The sequence below is a fragment of the Hetaerina americana genome, unplaced genomic scaffold (assembly GCF_022747635.1).
Source record: "Hetaerina americana unplaced genomic scaffold, ioHetAmer1.1.p SCAF_8, whole genome shotgun sequence".
NCBI lineage: Eukaryota > Metazoa > Arthropoda > Insecta > Odonata > Calopterygidae > Hetaerina > Hetaerina americana.
The window spans coordinates 85279597-85298988 of record NW_027287427.1 but is presented as its reverse complement, the minus strand read 5'-3'; the positions used below and the strand labels follow the sequence as shown (position 1 = coordinate 85298988).

At 36.4% G+C, this 19392-nt stretch overlaps 1 protein-coding gene across 1 annotated transcript in view; it reads right to left on the bottom strand.

Annotated features, from left to right (window-relative positions):
• rdgC (retinal degeneration C) overlaps positions 1 to 19392 on the bottom strand; it is a 512344-nt gene that overhangs the window by 244051 nt on the left and 248901 nt on the right. Inside the window, exons 7-9 of the mRNA XM_071596539.1 lie at positions 18296 to 18462; positions 18057 to 18093; positions 16354 to 16503 (exon numbers count right to left, since the gene is read on the bottom strand). Of these exons, the coding sequence (XP_071452640.1) occupies positions 16354 to 16503; positions 18057 to 18093; positions 18296 to 18462 (354 nt within the window). The remainder of the gene's footprint in view (positions 1 to 16353; positions 16504 to 18056; positions 18094 to 18295; positions 18463 to 19392) is intronic.

The following is a 19392-nucleotide window of genomic DNA, read 5'->3' as shown; positions in this document are numbered from 1 at the left end:
TGCATAGTATATTTTAATTAATTTACTCCGGTAATTGAAATACGTAAAATACATTGTAATAAAGAGGTTACAATCTACGCATTGACAGAAAGACATATTGAGGGAAAGGTCCCGCGTGGAAGAACGACAGACATGTATACTGAACAAATTAAGATGGACGTAAAGTTTTAAAAAACTTTTATAAGGTGAAGGAAGAAATGGAAAACGCTAAATAGCAAAGAATGCAGGTCTGCAGTAAACAAATATTAGAAATGAAATACTTATTATATATATGTATATATATTACATATATAATGTGTATATATATATATATATATATATATATATATATATATATACATATATACAAAATATATAAAAACACAGATGTAGATTTTTAGAATATAGAGACACAAAGAAAGGACACTCACAATTTGTTATTTTACGTTTCGACAGCACGGCTGTCGTCTTCAGAATGCTGCAGAAGCCGTGCTGTCGAAACGTAAAATAACAAATTGTGAGTGTCCTTTCTTTGTGTCTCTATATTCTAAAAATCTACATCTGTGTTTTTATATATTTGTGTGATTACGATTAACATTAGTCCAAAGAAATGCTCTCTTCTACCAAGGTAGCGTACTAAAATTTCGCATTTTCCGTCTGGTAAATGAAACTGAACTATTCCACAAATTGAAAACGGAACGATATTACTTGGGATATTCGGTTTCGATATTTTATTTCGTAATTGATTTGAGTATTTCAAGGACACTTAAGCACTAGGGTACAATCCAAGGGAAGCCAACTTACGTATCCCTAGCCTCATACACATTTCTCCGCAGTACAAATTCCAAGGTCGTTTTCGTGGATCATACAGATTTGAAGGGAAGACTCGCACGTCAATCGTCTGCTCCCTTTAATGATCTCCATTTTACTGGCTCTCCTTAAACTACCGTCTCCTCTCTGCCCCTAACCCCTCGGTGCCAGTCCCGCCGAGTCAATCGCGGGACACACAGATTTAACCGAGTCCTCAACGAGACGACCCAGTCCCGATCCGACTCCGGATCGGGGATGAATGAACTATTCGTCAGTCTGCAGAAATGCAAAGGGGTTAACGGCGTCCGGAAATTGTTCAAGCTCGTCTAACCGCCCATCAATTCCCGGCAAAGAGAAACGCGGATCAATCGTTCCTCCGGCCGACAGACGCCACCTCCCTAGCGCCACCCCCTCTCTTATTTCCTCAAGAGACACCACGATCCATCTCCCACCTCCAAGGCCACACAAGGTTCCCCCACCTTTCATATCCGCTTCGTACGGCCTTAAGCGTGAATTTAGACGCTCGGGCTCCTTGTTGCTCAGATCCAACTTGCGCCACGTCACTCTCCCTTTTATTTTATGAAAAAGATAATTGCCTACCTGAGTACTTATCTGATAAACTTTCCCTCATAAACAGTATGCACAGTGTAAACATCAGGGGAAATAACATCTACTTAAAACCTCGACACGGCCCAATAACTTACAGCAAACCTTTTCATGTAACAACCTGTAGACTCCACTCCACTTTGCCTTAGGACATTAAAAAATCTCAGTTACTTATTTATATCAAAAATAGATACAATAAAATGATTCTACATGACGAAAATTTTTTCTTTAAATCGACTACCATGCCGACATACTATATCATCTGAAATTATCTCTACCTACGCCACTTCTAGCTTTGCGAATATATTCTATTGTTCCAGGCTTCACTTCGTGGTAGTATTTAATATCCGTACTAAAAGGAAAGACTTGTACTTTTTTACTAAATCTGTGGAAAAGTACAAGTCTTTCCTTTTAGTATAGATACACCACTTCTGACCACCAACTTTACCTTGCTTTAAAACATATGATTTCTTCTTTACTTTGCTATGTATGTCTGTATATACACATGTAGTTAATGCGCTGTACTCAATTGTACATTTTATTATATAATTTATTTATTTAAGGGGCTTTTTTTTTACTATCTTGCAGGGTAATCGCAGGTTTTTCACGGCACTCTTCTTTGTGGGTGTTTTCTCACGCGGGTTTTTACTAGGGTTTCATGTCGGAACTCCCTAGGTTTTTCCCACAAATGACATAGTGCGCTTCTTTCTTTTATTATGTGTACTTTTATTGCACATATGGCTAAAAAGCCGTGCGCATACGCATGTTAGATTGATACTCATTACGTCATTTTAGTCGAAAGAGTACCTATGTTAGCTACTAATAAGGTACCACGATGGTGATCAGAGAGCGTGGGTTGGAAATCAAATCCACACCGGGCGTCGTGTGCTCACCACTCTCATAAACCGTGGTTTTTCCTACATTAACATGTTTCATATTCAATGGGGGGATGTTATGTGTACTTACTTTTGTTTTGGCACCTGCACAAATTAGCAAATGCATTCCCTAACCTCCTCTTTGCATGTTTAAATTCCGCGCGCACATTAACTCCCATGACATCTTGAGTAACTCACTTCATTCAAACATAATAAAATGTGAAAAGATCAAAAAAACCGCATAAATTGGGAGAATTATCGGCAATAACTTCTTAAATACTTGGCACGCCAAGCAGAGGAGATAGTTACATAGGCGTAAGTAATGAAATGCCGCCAGCTTTCTCTCTACAAGAATACGTATTTTGGGGCCGGAGATTTTACATTATCCGGTTGCAATAATACCTTAATATTGAACTATATTATCACATAATCATAATCAAGGTTTACCTTGGTTAAAGACACTGTATCCGGTAATTTGAAAGGTATTCTTTTGCCCTATTTATGCGCACAAGAAAAATTGCTGTTTAAACTGGTAAAAGAGGTGAAAATGTATAAAAGTATGCCTTTATATAAATGATACACGGACAACTTATTCTGATACCTTTTCGTTAACTTCGCAGGGATATCATTCCGTTAACTACATAATGAAGCTTGTCAACGAGAGTGAAATCATTCATCATCTGATACAAAATATTTTATAAAATATACGCGATTTCCTATATCAGCAGCAAGAATGTCATGTGTTTTCCTACTTCGTACTTAATACTCCTGAAGGAACTCAAGGTATCAGATATAGAGGCAGCATGAGACACGCTCCGATGGTATCAATATTTATTCTGTGAGAGTTCATTTTAGAGAATCGGTAAACCGTCAGAAATGTAACTGCAATCAAAAAGCTGAAGTCACAAAAAATTGCTCAGTGTCAGAGTCAATAAAATGCATAAAGAATGATTTGAGCATAATATGTCAAAGTTCTGAATTGATTGCTAATTCAAAATTACATGTATTTGTGAAAATGTTTTTCCCCTAACAATTATGCCCTTAAACAATTATCTACCCTTCAATATATGGTTTGTTTTCATTTCAAAGTTATCGGGGATTTGAACGTCAGGAAATGCGTAATCAATGAGAGCTTAGGGCTCACAAATCCAAGGTAAAAGCTTTGGCATCAAGTCTCATTTGTAACTGCCAACGTTTCGATGACTGCCATCGCTCTTTGGGCGTTCACTGACGCAGTAAAAGCACACCCATAAAAAGCCAGGGAAAATCCGTCCTAGTCCCGCCTTAGGAATTAGTGCTATTCCAAACCCAGTGTTTCAGTCCATAAAGCATGAGGTGAAAGATGAAAGCCCATCCGGATATAAGGATGAGAAAAAAATGCATATATCTACCAAAATTCTTAAGGCTAAAAATTATTATGATATATTTTTATAACTATTAGTTGACAAAATAGAAAAAATAACGTAGAAATTAGAATCGCTCTAAAACGAAATAAGTAAAATGTCATAGCCTCGAACACAAACTGAAATCATAGCTACCCCCATAATTGAAAACTGAGTTATTTCAAAAATATAGACCAACAAATACGTAAAATCGGGATAAGACAATAATTCACTGAAAAATAAACATATTATAATACTTGCGGAATGAATTTGATTGCTTACATAATACCGGAATACACTTTTGAGAATCCTTATTATTTTCTATGATTCTTGTTTTATTTAGTTTATCTTCCAGAGGAGTTGAAGAGAATGTTTCAACGGCAATATATATTTCCTAATTATTATTCATGAAAACAGTATTTTAAACATCTTTCTATGCACGCCAGCTAGACTCATAATACTGTATGATGTGCAAGTTTTAAACTTTCACTTAACATGCAAATTTCCTGTCCCATATTCGATGATGTGGCTCGCCTGGATTTAAGTGGGAATTTATACGTAAGCAAGTATACAGATTTTAATTTCAACTGGAGATTCATTAAATGCTGTTCAAAAATATTCAAATTTTTGTGAAATTGATTCTTCCTGGCATTCAACAATCCCAGGTTTAATATTATTCAAAAGTCATTTGCATATTTAAAATTAATAGAAAATTATAATAATATTTTAAAAACCAAAGGATTATCCAACAATGACGAAACGGAGTGCTTTTATTCCAAACTAGCTCCATAAGCTTATTATGTGATAATAACGGCTCGAAAAGTTTCATTTGTCATTAAGGAGATTGGGACTGTGCGATAATAACGTTTGTTTTATTTCTTTCTATTGATTTCTCGGAAAGAGACGACCAAAGAGATCAGTTAATTGGTTAAAAAAAGTTGCCACACGAGGGACCGTTAAGGCCCACTCAGAAGAATCACCCGAATGAATGAGTCCTAAGCGGTCCCGTGAACGGGTACCGCTTTGATGAGTGAACTTCTCAAGAAAAGTATTTCGTCTTAATTTTGAGTAACAGCAAATAATTACGTGATAGATGCTGTAAAAACTTAAGAATGGCTCAGAAATATTTTAATAGCTAACATTTAATAGGTAAAGCGAAGCATTTCATTCTATTTGCTTAAAATGACGCATTTTACTGTGACTAGAGGATAAAAACTGAAGTGAAATTACGCGCTAGGATATTACATTTGAAAATCTGTTCAATTTTATGTTGTTCTTTTATTTCCAAAGAAAACCGTTATTCTATTTTTTACAAATTTTAAAATGCATTCAACGATAAGTTTATTTTTGCACATTTAATACCTTTTCAACTACGCTTTAACAATCTAAAGACACCTGGTTATTTTGAGAAAATACGATAAGTTTATTTTTCATATGGACATGCTACTCGATATGAGAAAACTTCACTCATCAATGCGATTTAGACTACACAATTAATTATATGCTGAAAGCATGCAAATTCGAGGAAGGGCTAATGAGAAGACGGATAAAAATACAGGAATTTGCCATCTGCGCATGACAAGTTTGTTTGATATATTTGGCAGAAGGAAATCGTCGGGCTACATTGTACTTGTCAACCACTAAATCCCTCTCCAGAAACAAGATCCTGGCTGTTGAAGGGCCGGAAGGGGTGAACAAAGAACTCCGTGGGTGCAAATCTACCAGTAAGTCGGTAATACTTGCTTTATGAGGAAAGATTATTTTTGAAAAACAATTAAAAGCAAAGACTGGATTGTGGATCTCACAGTTACACACCTTGGATCCCTACAAAATCAGAAAGGAATTACCAGCGACGCGACTGCAGAGAGTGCGAAGTCAAAGTTTGCTAATAAACCCTTGAAGCGTGCTCATCAAGTACGTAAATTGTTTGTACGTGAAGGCTTGTTACCTTGTCTGGGGGATAGGGTTTTCTCATTGGAGCCGTAACTTCGTCGTTACCGTTTCAGATATTATCCGGTCCAAAGGCACGAGCAGAAAGGGCGTATGAGAGACGGAAGGGTCAATGGATGGATGGATGCGGAATTGAAGGACACAATCAAGTTTAGTCTCATGCGCACTTCCACCCATGACCTCGGATTACTCTTCCTCCTCGTGGGGGGGGGCGATTTTCCGGTTAACACGTGCGGAGAGGGAAGGGAGGGCTTAAGTGGGAGGGGAACTAGAGAAGCAAGGTAAACCCAGCAAGCATTCCAAATTCAACGAAGTCTCATCACTCGCAGGAGAATCTGGGAAACTGTAGAGTTGAATGAGAACCTTATGTGGCCATTTTTAAAGACGGAAAGAAAGAATTATGCGGAGGATGCAATGTCATATTAACTTACACTTTTCATTTCAGCCATGCATACAATAACGCATGTAATATGTAAAGGTTTTCCAGGGACAGTAAAATTAATATTATATATTTTTAATGCCTGAAAAAACCCTCGAGGAATATCCTTCTTAGGTCAGAAATTCGTATGATTTCGACACATTCTTCATGGAATATTGCTACACTGAAAGGATGACTGTAAGGATAACCTCGCCTCTGTGAGTATAGGTTTGCATGGATGTGTTGATTTTGCATGTAGTTTTGTTCTCTTTTACGGATGGTGAGTTAACAACCCCACACATGCCCTTGCCGCGACTTGCGGGGTATTATGTAGATGTAGATGAGATGACGTAAATGTTGTAAACTGGGTAAAAGGAGACACTCAATTTATGTACTGCACAACACCAATAGGATTTATAGTAGAAATCGATCCATTAGGTTTCTTTTTCGTCGTAAAGCGGATAATAATTTCATGATCAGATGAAACCACCTTATATTTAAGTAATATGTACACTAAAATAATTAAAATGGCTGCTAGTATTAAAATTAGAACTATATTTTGGATGTGCTTAAAAAAAAGTTTGCAAAACAGTTAAATAATATTCACCCAGGCATTATGCGGTTGTGAATACGCACAAATAACCCATCCCTTTAATATTTCATCACTAAACTTCACGCCGGGCTTCTGTGGATCATAAATTCAAACCTTTTAATCAATGTTTTCTTCCTGTTACTCCATAAGCCTTTTTTCCAATACTTTCCACAAAAGCTCTAGGTTTCTACATTATCTCGTAACTCTATCCTTTCTCCTGGAGCAGTTAAATTAAAGTCAGTCCTGAAGGAAATGTGATCATAAAAATATAATGAAACAACCTCCTCTCTCATGCCCCAATTTCCCTTATTCCTAATTCTTCAAACGTTCCGTAAAACAAAAAAAATCTTCTCAAACCCATCAAAATTTTACCGCGTCCTAGATGCACCACCACGCTCCAGCGCCACTGCCGCCGCATAATACCCCTCCCCCTCTTAACGCCATCTCCTTAACCAACCCAACCCACTTTAACCCCTCTACTCCTTAGCCAACTCTCTTTCTGAGCACTTCATTCACATTCTCACCTGCCATTCTTCTACATTGAAGAATGCACCGCTCATCTTTCCCTCGGATGAATAACTTCATCGAAACCCTATTTCCGTCCACACTCCCAACGGATATGCATCCTTCACATACATATCTGTAATCGGCATTAAGTCAGGTCTTGTGAGCTCACCTAATATATCTTTAGGCGAAAGGAGGTAAATATCTTATAAATAAATCCATATTTCCTATAGCATGGAGCAATTAGGATGGATAAATAAACGGAAAATTGCATCGGAGAAGAACTATACTTGTATGTCTCCACTTTTCAAAAAATGTTAAGAAAGTCAGATATTTTTGTCACCAAATTCCGAAGTCATCGCGGAAAAAATGAAATGCGATGATTCCAAAGAATTAAACCTTAAATAGGAAAACGGAGTGGGGACTAGCGGGAGAGGAAACCAAAGCAAAAACACGTAAATGGAAAATAGGGTAGTATCCTGGAAATTATGAGAAAATAATAAATAGTTAGAGATAAGTATAATAATTAATAAATAAGATACAATAGTTTTAACACCTTATAGGTGCGTGGTAGCCGAGTGGGTAGGGTGCTGGACTATTGTCAAGAGCGCCGAGTTTTATTCCGGGTTTTTCCATTTGGCACTTCAGCTTAACCGAAGATGTGAGTCAGGTATCAGATATCTATAACCGCAGGTAGCACGGAGAAATGAGCCGGTCGCTAACCTAGCCGCCGATAAGGTAAGCTTTAGATGAACTCTACCCCAAATTCAATCTTCAGGTCTATTTATAAATGTATCTAATTTGATAAATGATTAGAAATAAACCAAAAACAATTGATCTATAATTTCGCGGCACATAAAAATATTACACTTATATAAAAATTCATCTTTTAAGATATTGGTGTCCGAATGTAAATAGAAATAACTGAAATACATAGAGATATTTTTGAAAGTGTGAGGGTTTAATTTCTGATTAAAAGTGAGTTACAGATCTACGAAAGATGTGATAAATGGAGATATCTGTTAAAATCGGTCATACAAGGTTTCGTAAACTAAACGAGGGAGACGCCAGCAATCAACATATTTTGATTTGTGTACTACAGTTAAAGTTATCGGTTACAATCGCAATATTTAATAAAACTTCTCAACATTTAATTAAAAAATTTACATTTTATTTCATGTAATTTTTTGAGAAAACTACTTAAAATACCATTCATTTGGGTAATAAATTTATTTTGCTTACCTATCATCGTATCAGTGTACGAAAAAAAATCCCTCCTATTACTTCCTATTTCCCAAATTCGAAGGACCATATTTACTTTCCAAATTATGGCAATATTATGGAAAATAATGCAATGACACGCTCGCGATGCTGGAGAGAAAGCCGAAAACTGCAATTTACGCATTATCCAAACAAAAATAAATTGAAGTATAAAAAAACTATTTCATTTAAATATTGGTTACAACCGAGGAAATGATCCTCAACTCAGTGTTTCACCCTGTGGCACAAAACCTATCCACGTAGATGGTGACGTAAAAGGCACGTTTTACACATTTCACTATTGTTGTCTTATCACATGGACCAATTAAAGAATAAAATTTGAGGTTGAATTTTAACATTAAACAGGCGAAACTTGCTCTTTATTTTGTTTCTGAAAATGAATTATTGCTATGAATGGAGGAAGAGACACAATGAGTCAATCCTCAACGGTTAGGAGGCGAGGGGAGTGTGTGAGAGAGAGTAAATTGGAGAGCTATGAGGGAGAGGATTGGCACCCACTTGAGGGGAGTGAAATGTTTGTGTTACGTGAGCAGAAGGAATCCCAGGTACGTCTTGCCAAATGTCGGATTGAGGAGAGGGTCACGACTTTGAAGGGGTTCTAGAGGAGGTAGAAAGGGGAAGACGAGACCAAAGGTGAGACCTTGGTCGGAGACGGCGTTCTTCTCCCCCTTCTCCGTCTCCAATCCGGGCGGACGAAGAAAGAGGATGTGCGAGGCAGCGGAATGCTCACCTATGTCTCTGCCATCGAGGCAAAAAGTGACGACAAAAACACATGCTCTTTGCTGGGCGGACCAACGGGCGGGCCGCTATCGAAGGGAAGAATGTGCACCAAGTAAAAATAGCGAGAGGGCAGACGGATGGGGGTTTAAAGGCGAGCCAACGGTCAAGTGAGCCTTTTAAAGCAGATTGAAGACGGCCGGAAAGAATGAAAGCAGGTGGAGAGCACTTTGCGTCGAAAGCGGCACTCCATATTGATCCAATATCAGAATCGAAACCTGGCACTGCGCTTTGGTCGCCATGCTCATGCAAAGATGTTTGATCCGGATAACTTATGACACTGGTCGGTTTAATCGCCAAGCGCTGATAAGACGTAGGACACGCAGCAAAATTCATAAGTAGGCCATCGTTGCCATAATCAAAAAGTCAGAGAAAAGAAAAAATACGTAGTCATCATGCCACTAAGGGAAAGTTAATTAGATTATATAAAATTTCTAAAATAATAGTTGAAAGCAAATTCTAATTTGAGAAATATTTTTGCAAGTAGAACTTCCAAGCGAGAAAACGACTTCTATACTATTTGTATGTAAGTTATCGGAAGCATTAGACCATAGGAACAATTGTGGAAAAACATAACCAGTGTATTTCTCTCACATCGTGTGAGTAATAAACGTATATTTTCATAATAGGTTTGGTATGCTCTATCAAAACTCCAAATTACATATGAAGTTTTCCTATTTTTTTGGAACACCTATAAAAAATAGTTTTTAAAATACATTCAAGTTTTCACAACCGACCAAAGCGGACATGTGTTCTTAAGAAGATTAACAAAAATGATGAAATACGAAAATTTGCAGTTTTAACTTCCGCAAATCTACCCGGCATAATCTGTCAACCTCATTGCTCTCATCGTAAGCGTACTTTTCAGCTTTAAAGTATCAAATTTGGAGAACATGAGGTGCAATCCAGCTGGTAGGACAAGAGTGGATGCAATTGCGACAGAAAGCCGTCCAATTGGGTCCCTCCGCCTCCTTCATGAACACGATCCGACGGCAGGGCTTCCAACTATCCGACTGTGACAAACAAGGCCTCCAGAGTGTAAAAAACCCCTCGAGTCCCCGGACTTTATTCCTGGAGACTCGAGGCAATGACACCAAATGCTTGACAAAGACTCAAAGGAAGTCGTTACAAAGTATAGCAGTCTATTATTACTAAATGTCAATATACGTAATGTAGTCATAGAGTATATATCATCACAGTTGTATGATTTCTAGGGTAATAGCGTTCATTTCTTTAGTATTCTCCCAATTTTCTCAACGCACGTCTTAAGTGTGTCCCAAACGGAGGAGGTTCCATTGACTGTAGCATTTTTTTAAATAAAAATACATTGTTACAGAAATGTAATATAGATTACGATATTGTTTGTTTTTTGTAATCAGAGGAATGCCTCAGTACTTAAGTTACCATAATTAAGAATTATTATGTTACTATCATATTAATACTGCTTTGGTACAGTCATATATAAAAAGGTTTATCGTCTTGGACAGACGAAGGAACTTTCTTAAATTAAGATTGGTAAATTATTGAAGTAAGACCAAGTAAATTCTTGTTATACTCATTAGTCGCTTTTCGATCATTACGAAGACAATCTTCACATTATTAAGAGAATAAATTAACAGTGACGCATCATAGATATGGACAAGAGTTAATCGCTACATTGGCATTATCTAATAAAAATACAAGATAGTTTAAAGGTGAACTTACAATCAATTTTTTATTAAAATACATGATCAAACAAAATGAGCTAAAGAATCTCGAAGCATATAAATTATTTGAGAGGATTCTTGAAAATAGAATAAAAACACTTGCCTACTAATCCGGTGTAGTAATATATTTCCACAAAAAAACTGAACAATTCAACAATATGACAAAGGATTATTTTATTCAATTTATCGCTAATGTGAATAGTGGCTTAAATAAAACGATATAGGGCGATCTGTTCATATAATACTGAGATTATGCCAACGTGATCTTTTTTGCAGTTCTGGTTTCAATAACTCGTACCTTAGCGCAGTTTGCGATATCGCGCTTTTTAAGGCAAAACATCATGTCAAGGAACGCGCATCTCGTGAAAAAACCTTCTCTAAAGCTTAAGGCAGTTAAAATCATAGACACGGATATTGAAAGCATACGCCGATGATGAGAGCTTAAGAGGAAAAGTTTAAGACGTCGCGTAACTTGCTGGTGACGCAACGTAATGAAAACTTGTGCAGTTGGTGTTTAAGTAAAGAAATCCTAATTTATTGTACACCTTTCTGCAAAATCTCACTTCTAATTAAAATTAATGTACCTCATACAGATCATAACTAAAGCACTTATATTGTTCTTTATTTTGAAGTAGTCGGGAATACTCTTATCCAGGAGTAAGAGCCTTGATGCGGAAACAGTTGAAAATAATCAAAAGCTCGAATTCACCTCTTTTGTAAAACATTTGTGTTTGACATGTTAGGATAGGGCCTCTCTTGATACATTTTAAAGTAGATGGGATGTACTAAGACAAATTGTAATCGTGAATATTTTCTTAGTGGCATCAAAACTTTGCTTTCGCTCTCACTTTCTTGCTTGCTTACTTTGTCCGCAGAAGCAGCGAACACATTCATGAAATTTTCTCACTAATTACTTGAATAGAGATGTGATTAGATCTTCGCTTTGTTGACGAGGTTTCAAACCAAGCCGATATGCGGAATCATCGCCCTAATACCAGGGAAACATTGCTGTAGCACGATGGAAGCTTAAACGTTGCTCTAGGTGAGGCGTTTGCGGGATTGTTTCCACTACACAGCCAATTAGGCCATTAAGCCCGGTACCCTTTGTGCCCGGGTTACGAAGCTTTGAACGATAGGGGGAGCAGAGGGCCAGGGACTATGGCCGATGCCTTTGGTCGGAGAGGAAGGCCACTCGGGTGATAAATTCGAAAGCCTCGGGGGGATATTCGGAAAATTCACTTAAGTAAAGAAGGAAGCGAAGAGGAAAGCATTAATGAAATTTTTAAATATAAAGCGGTTAAATAATTAACAGGATTGGGAATTTAACTATACTTTTAAGGACACAAAGCAAATCCACTCCAACACTTTGAGCGAGATTAAACGCGGGTAGAGCAACAACACTCACCACGATATAAACGGCAAAACTTGGACAATACCCGCCACAAGTCACCAATGACTTATCAGTGGGCACACAGATTCCTGATTTAACAGTTAGGACGTCCTAAAATTATTTCTCGGGAAAGAATTATTAATTTTACTCCAAGTTCAATCAAGTAGAGATACAAAATCAATTTTGGCCACCTAAAGACCCCGTCAACTCAGCGGAAGGAATATATAATGAAAGAAAGATTAATTTAGGGGATTTGTGTTGTTTTGCATTATTTATAATCTAGGAGATTTAATACGTTTATTATACTATTTTTATAATCAAATTTCAACTGGTTAATCAATTTTAATGAAATTCAGTACTTAGTTCTCCTAGCATTAAAGCCAATTTCTCTCCGCCAGATGACCCAGGAGAACCAAAGAGAGAGGAAAATGCAGAGCCAAGACGAGAGAGTTCAGCGATGGTGGTCACTACGATGCTGGCGGCGGTAGGATAAGAACAATGGCGTGAATAATGAACAGCGGTGAGGTGTGCGTGAGGTGGGAAGAAGGTAGAAATGGGGGGTGGGGGCGGGACGCCGACGTGAAGTGCTTGCGTCACAGACGGAACTAAATTGTCCAACACCCTCGAGGAATGTGGTCGTCCATTTATATCGATGGCCGGTTAAATATATCCGACCGAAAATATTTGGCGTGACGGTTGACCTAAAATAAGATGTGGCATTTAAGAAGAAACTGGAGTGTCGAGAGGGAAAACAAAAATAGCAGTCACTATCACAACTGGAAAGATAATCTTTCAATATAAGCTCTGACTTTAAATTATAAGATACCGCACCATTTTGGATTTTGAATGCGGTTTTTTAAATAATTCAACGAATTGAGTATTCGTTTATTCCATCAATCGGTGAGTTAAATTTCCTAATTTTTTTTTCATAGTCACGGACAAGAAAATTTTTCAACACTTGACGAGGATACCTCAGACGTTATCACTATATTGAAACTTTTGTTTTTATTTTAAATTAGTTCGGTCAATAAAGCTAAATATATCTTACTTACATTTTTATGTCAACTAATGACGCCGTGAATGCTGCTACTCAATTTTTTTCATATCGATAAGAAGTATATTTGACACTATCATTGCGGGATGATAATTAGCAGCAGAATTCTTAATGACACTTCAAAACCATTTCAAATTGTCAATATTTCCATATCGAATGCCTTTTTTAATTTAAAAATTCTAAATCTAAATTTGCATCCAAAATATTCTTCTCCCGGAAATGTTAACATTCTCTCCATTCGACGCGTTATCCAAAACTTACGGGAGAAAACTCTTTCTCTAAAATTCAGTCTTTCACTCTCCTCTCATTCACCGATCTGCTCTGTGATTCGAGTTTCATCGGCTTTTCTCATTTATACAATAAAGAAAAAACAGCGGTTCGCATCATATAAGGGATCTATTTTTAATCGGCATTCTATCATTACGCATTCATATTATTCATTCTTTTTTACAGTAAATGTAAGCATCAAATACTTCAAATTCATTAAATAGCATTTAAGTAAATGTTTTGGTTTCACCTAAAATTTGAAATTAAATTTCATTGAAATGACGATCAATTAATGACAAATGATGCATAAACTGTATGAATTAAGTCTCCAAAGCAAGGGTTTGCAGTCATATATGAGTATTTCCTCGAATAAATATATAGCATATAAGACCAAGTTAAGGCATGCAAAAAATAAAGCATAGAGGTCCTCAATTAATTAAAAACTTTAGATCCATTGCAATGAACTGATGGCATTTCATTCAAGCTATTGGACAATTGTTTTCAGTTTTTCGGCAAAAAACAGAATAGTAGAATTGATTTGAGAAGTGATAAATGCAAGGAAAAAAAGACACCATGAACTACTAAAGAAGAATTAGAGCCTTATTAAATAGAATGCCATAAGAGACTATTAGATAGAACAAGATGTGGGTCGTTTTATCGCATATCCATGGCCTTGTTTGGATGAAGGCCTTAGATTTGGTGCTTAGGATTTTTTTTACGAAGAATCTGGAGAGTAATTTTCAAAGATAAGAAGGATAGGTTACGTATGCCTTAGAGAGAAGACATTGCACAAACAACAACTAAAAAAAGACAGTAAATGAAAATGTTAAAGGTAATAAGAAATATTATCAGGATGTTGAACGTTGTAACTGAGTCGAGAGGGAAGATTAGAATGGAAAGAGCACTCTGAGACACTTCGAAAATGGCACAAAGAAACAGAATATACTAAGGTATGAAAAACAAATGTGTTAAGGATAAATAAGTTTAGGCTTTGAGATTTGAAAATCAATAATGAGGAATAAGAGTTCTAATGGATCGTCCAGACAGGTATGTAAATTATTAGATGGCATAATAATGTTCAATCATGCACATTCTAAAATATTATTCCAATACAGGTAGATCTTGTAGATCAGGTTTCCTCTTCCCAACGAAAATGAACGCCTCCATGAAGCCCTAGATGTTAGTACATAATATCTGGTGATGAGTGAAATATTTTAAAGAATTTACACAAATGATACGTCGACAAAGAACTAAATATCCTAATGTCAGAATATAATTATTTTCAATCCAGCATATTGCATTTCATTGACACTTAAAATGACCGACAATTTAAACTAGTAAACAGTCTAAAATCTACCTTTCCCGATGAATGATTTTGGACATTATTCGAGCAAATGAATAAATAATTTGGTTTAAATATTCATAAAATAGTATGGGTAACGTGTTAACAATGACCTAACATGTCATCATGGCACCAATAGCTTTCCCACATTTACGTCAGCGCCGAGCGTGCTGGACAGCAGGGAGAGAGAGGTAGCAACGTTTCCTGACATAAATAGAATACGTCAGGAAACGGCAAAAATCCGATAATACGAACGAACACAACAATAACACGGAACCACGAAATCGAATCGACCGAGAATCAATGGTTGAAGGAGGCGCTCAGATGCAAAATTCTGGGAATATCCATAAAAAATTCTAGGTCTCAGGAAATTAATCATCTATAATTTCGAGATGAGACTTGGCACGCCATGGTGTCGATCTAGTTGGAACCCAAATATTACGAGAAGGAAGTTTGATCTCGATGTGAATATAATCTTCAATTTATCCCTGCCCATGCATTCAACAAAGTGAAGAATATTGCAATATCAATTGGCAACAAATTTAAAGTAAAATAGTAGTTATATATTTCCAGTTCATCTATGAGTGTTTATATCTTTTGTATGAATTAACAGAGAGGATACCACTCAACCGATTGGTAAAGAGTATGGAATTTATAGAAATACACCGTAAATACACGATGGCCTGCCAGCTGAAGACTAACGTCCTTTTGAGGCAATCTTCCTAACGTTATTTGTGAACTCTTTGAGATGGATATTCTAACCTTGTACTGAGGCCAGCGCGGACGCGTCTTCACTGCGCTCCACCTCCCCGTTTCTCAGTGTGCCTTTTGAATTCTAAGCGTCTTGAATCATTCATGAATTACATTTGAATGCTTCTTCAGCCGTCGATGATCCTGATATCTTCGAACGATTTCGGCAAAAATCACATCTCAATACTCATAAATGATATTCCCATTAATAATATTGCATTGCAATAGCTATTCATTTATCCATATGAAAAGTAGCCTTTCCAGATCGTTAAGAATAAATGCCCGTTGCATAGACATCCTTAATTTCTCTTTGAAGTATCAATTTCAAATAATAGGGTCAACATTAATCTAGTGTTTATTCACTCCCTATTACACACCCTGGCAGTGGCTTTCAGGGTACCAAAAAAATACAAAAACACACAGGAAATTGAGATGTTTTTTCGGGTAACAAAGATAAATACAACATTTTGTATCCCTCTTCATTCGGCGTAAACTTGTTTTTAATATAGTTTTTGGCTTGTTTTTAAAACTTTCTGCTAACAAATAGACATTTTCCCTTTTTTAAATACCCCCTCTCTTTCCTTTTATCGGATACACCACCAATTGCAACGCTATGAATCAAAATTCTATCAAAAAATTAAGAGAGGTATGAAAACATTTTCTTCCTTACCTTTTGCCGCTCGGCGTTCCTTATGACTGTGAGGTCAGTGACGTCAGAGATTCCTCCGTGCACCACGAACACCTTGTTGTCGACGAGTGTGCCGAGAGGGAGCCAGCGGTACATCCTCTCGATCAACACGAGCAGCCGGTCGGCGTGTTGCTACGAAAAATATGACAGTGTTGCGGTTGGCGAAAGACCTCCCACTCTCGCGATAATTGAAACAATCAACGGAGAGTGTTGAAGTTGCGGAAATTCGCTCGAAAATCATAGTAAGTATTATAAGCTGTGAGGACACTTTAATAAATTCTTAAAAAAACTTTAAAATGAATACGATACGAGCATCTCGAAAAAATTGACTGATAGAATGATAAAATGAAAAAGAGCTGCCCGCTTTAAAAACCGAAACGAGGAAACACGGGCATTCACACTCTATCAAAGAAATCTGGGACGAGATTAATTGGCAATGGCGGCATGAGGAAATCATATTGCTAAAGCAATATTGCATTTTACATAGAATACTTTTACTATCAAAAAGTTTTGAATTAATTGAAACCATACATAAAATTGAAATAACGTTTGTTATAAAGATTTAAGGATACATCCATCCAGTAAAAGCATAATTTAAACATGAAATAATCAATTTCAAGAACTCATTGTTTTCTGGAGAGTAAAACGCATTCAATAAAAGAACATATTGAACGTATACATTTGGGAATTTTTATCAACTAACTATGAATATATTACGCATGTCGTATAGCTTACAACGTGTTTTTATCGATACCCTTTGCAGCACCAATACGAGCAGAAATCACTACCAATGAATGTAAACGTTAAACTAGCCTTTTCCAGTACTTTAAGGGTACAGAAACTATATAGTTACACTTCTTGGGAAAAATTTACTTGAATCACTATGTAATAGACTGTATCAAGTTTTAATACACGGCAGAATTAAATAATATCTCACATATGTAACTTAACTTACTTAACGTTATCTTACTAAAACTTTTACGCATAATTACTATTGATTTTCAAAGAGCGAGATGGTGTAATACAACAATGTTAATAATTGCTAAGTAGTTGTCGATGTCAATTTAATACATTAGCAAATGTTGTTTGCCTATTTTTTTAAAAATCACATTTCACTGCTTAAGTCATTTTATATTAAGTTCAATACAATAACTGATGATGCAGTTATACGTTGAAAGGAGCGATTATACTCATTAAAAATCATCGGGAAAATAATACCAAAGAGAAAATGGGTATTATTCACAATAACATCATTTTATGACTTTTATATGTCCATATTTGCTTTTGTCAATTAGAATGAAATGTAAAACTGACAATTTTTCCTACATAAATTGCTAATATCATAAGTCATGAGCGTACTATTATTCTTGTAGCAATTATTTTTCATTGCATTAAAATAAAATTAAAAAAAGACATTTTATTCAAATTAAAAACACCAATATTTTTAGCATAATTGACTCGCTATCTCTAGACTATCTTTATCTCTAAGAGATAAAACCCAATTATATTTTCATTGGAGAAAGCAGTTTACGCCACACAATAAAATGCATTTGTGGTGGCCAAAATTAAAGCAAAATAAGGAAAATTTCCCGATATTGAATGCTTTAATTTGTAGCCTTTACTTGTCAAATGATGGATGCAATGTAACATAAAAATGGGGTCAGTAAATTATCAATCGAACTTACCCTATATTTACTCCTCATTTCTCGCACAAAGCCGTACCTGTAACGGTAAAAGGAAAGTAACATTAAGAGCATTAGGGAGATGAAAATTGACAAATTGAATAGCTTGAATTCGAAAATTTTAGAAAATTTAAAAATATTATATTATAACATGAAAAACGTCACTTATATTAAAATGTCTCGCCAAACCAAATAGTCTCGTGGTTGCCCACGAAAGTAACGTGACCATAGATGTCACTCACCGCAAGTTGATGATGTGGTCTTCGTGGTTGCCCCTGTTCAGATATACTGCCCCTGGGAACAGGAGGAAACATGCCAGAAGAATTATCAACACCTCGATGGAGCGCTTGCCTCTGTCCACAAAATCCCCGTTGAACACGTAAGGGTTCTCGGCCGACGGGAGACCGTTCTGAAACGACACGAGATAAATTCACGGGATTGAGCAAATTTGAAGGTTTGACGAATGGTGGTTGGGTTCCAAAATGTATGTCGAGGGCCGATATCCACACTTTGATATTGGCTGTCAAAGCCACGTCCTCAACGGGTTGAATACATAGCGTACATTATCAGCAGAAACCAATTTCCATATACCTTGTCGAATGTGCCAAAAAAGGTTAGCATTAAAAAGATTATAACGTGTCCGTTTTTCACACTGACTGAGTCACTCAGTATGCAGCATTACATTTATATGGCTAATACTTAGTTTTCAACTAATAAAAGCTTCTTATTCGTAAGTGGCTTGTGCTCAAATAATCCCCGTCATTAGCCCTTGGGGCGGCTCGAGTGGCATGATTAAGATGTATATATTTAAGCAGGCATGAGAGTTCACAGTACTTGCTACATGTGTTCTTACCTCTGCATTCAAAGTGAAAATACTTTAAAGTGACACCGGACTATCTAAGCTTATTGCTAGCCAAAATTATGAAAACGAATCATAACATCCCAGAAGACCGATTGCCTAGAGTAATGCATATGTATTCACTATATGGTATTATAAAGTACATGGTACGAGACATTAGTTTTTTTTATGATTTAACAGTAATTTACACTAAAAAGCCTCAAAAACATTGTATTCACTGCTTATATTTGAAAAATTATCGTAAATGGTAATAACTACTACTTAGATGGTGTGTGTAAAATTGACCGCTTATTGCGAGCTGTATAGACATTATTTGATATTATTTTCGCAAATTATTCTAATTATTTTCTAAAAATGTCGGCTTTAGACATTCAATATCGAACCGAAATTTTTTAATTAGATTATATTTACAGAGTAGCAAATACAGTGATTTGCGCACCTCCCTTTTTTGTCATTTTTGGGCCAAGTTTCCCCCCAGGG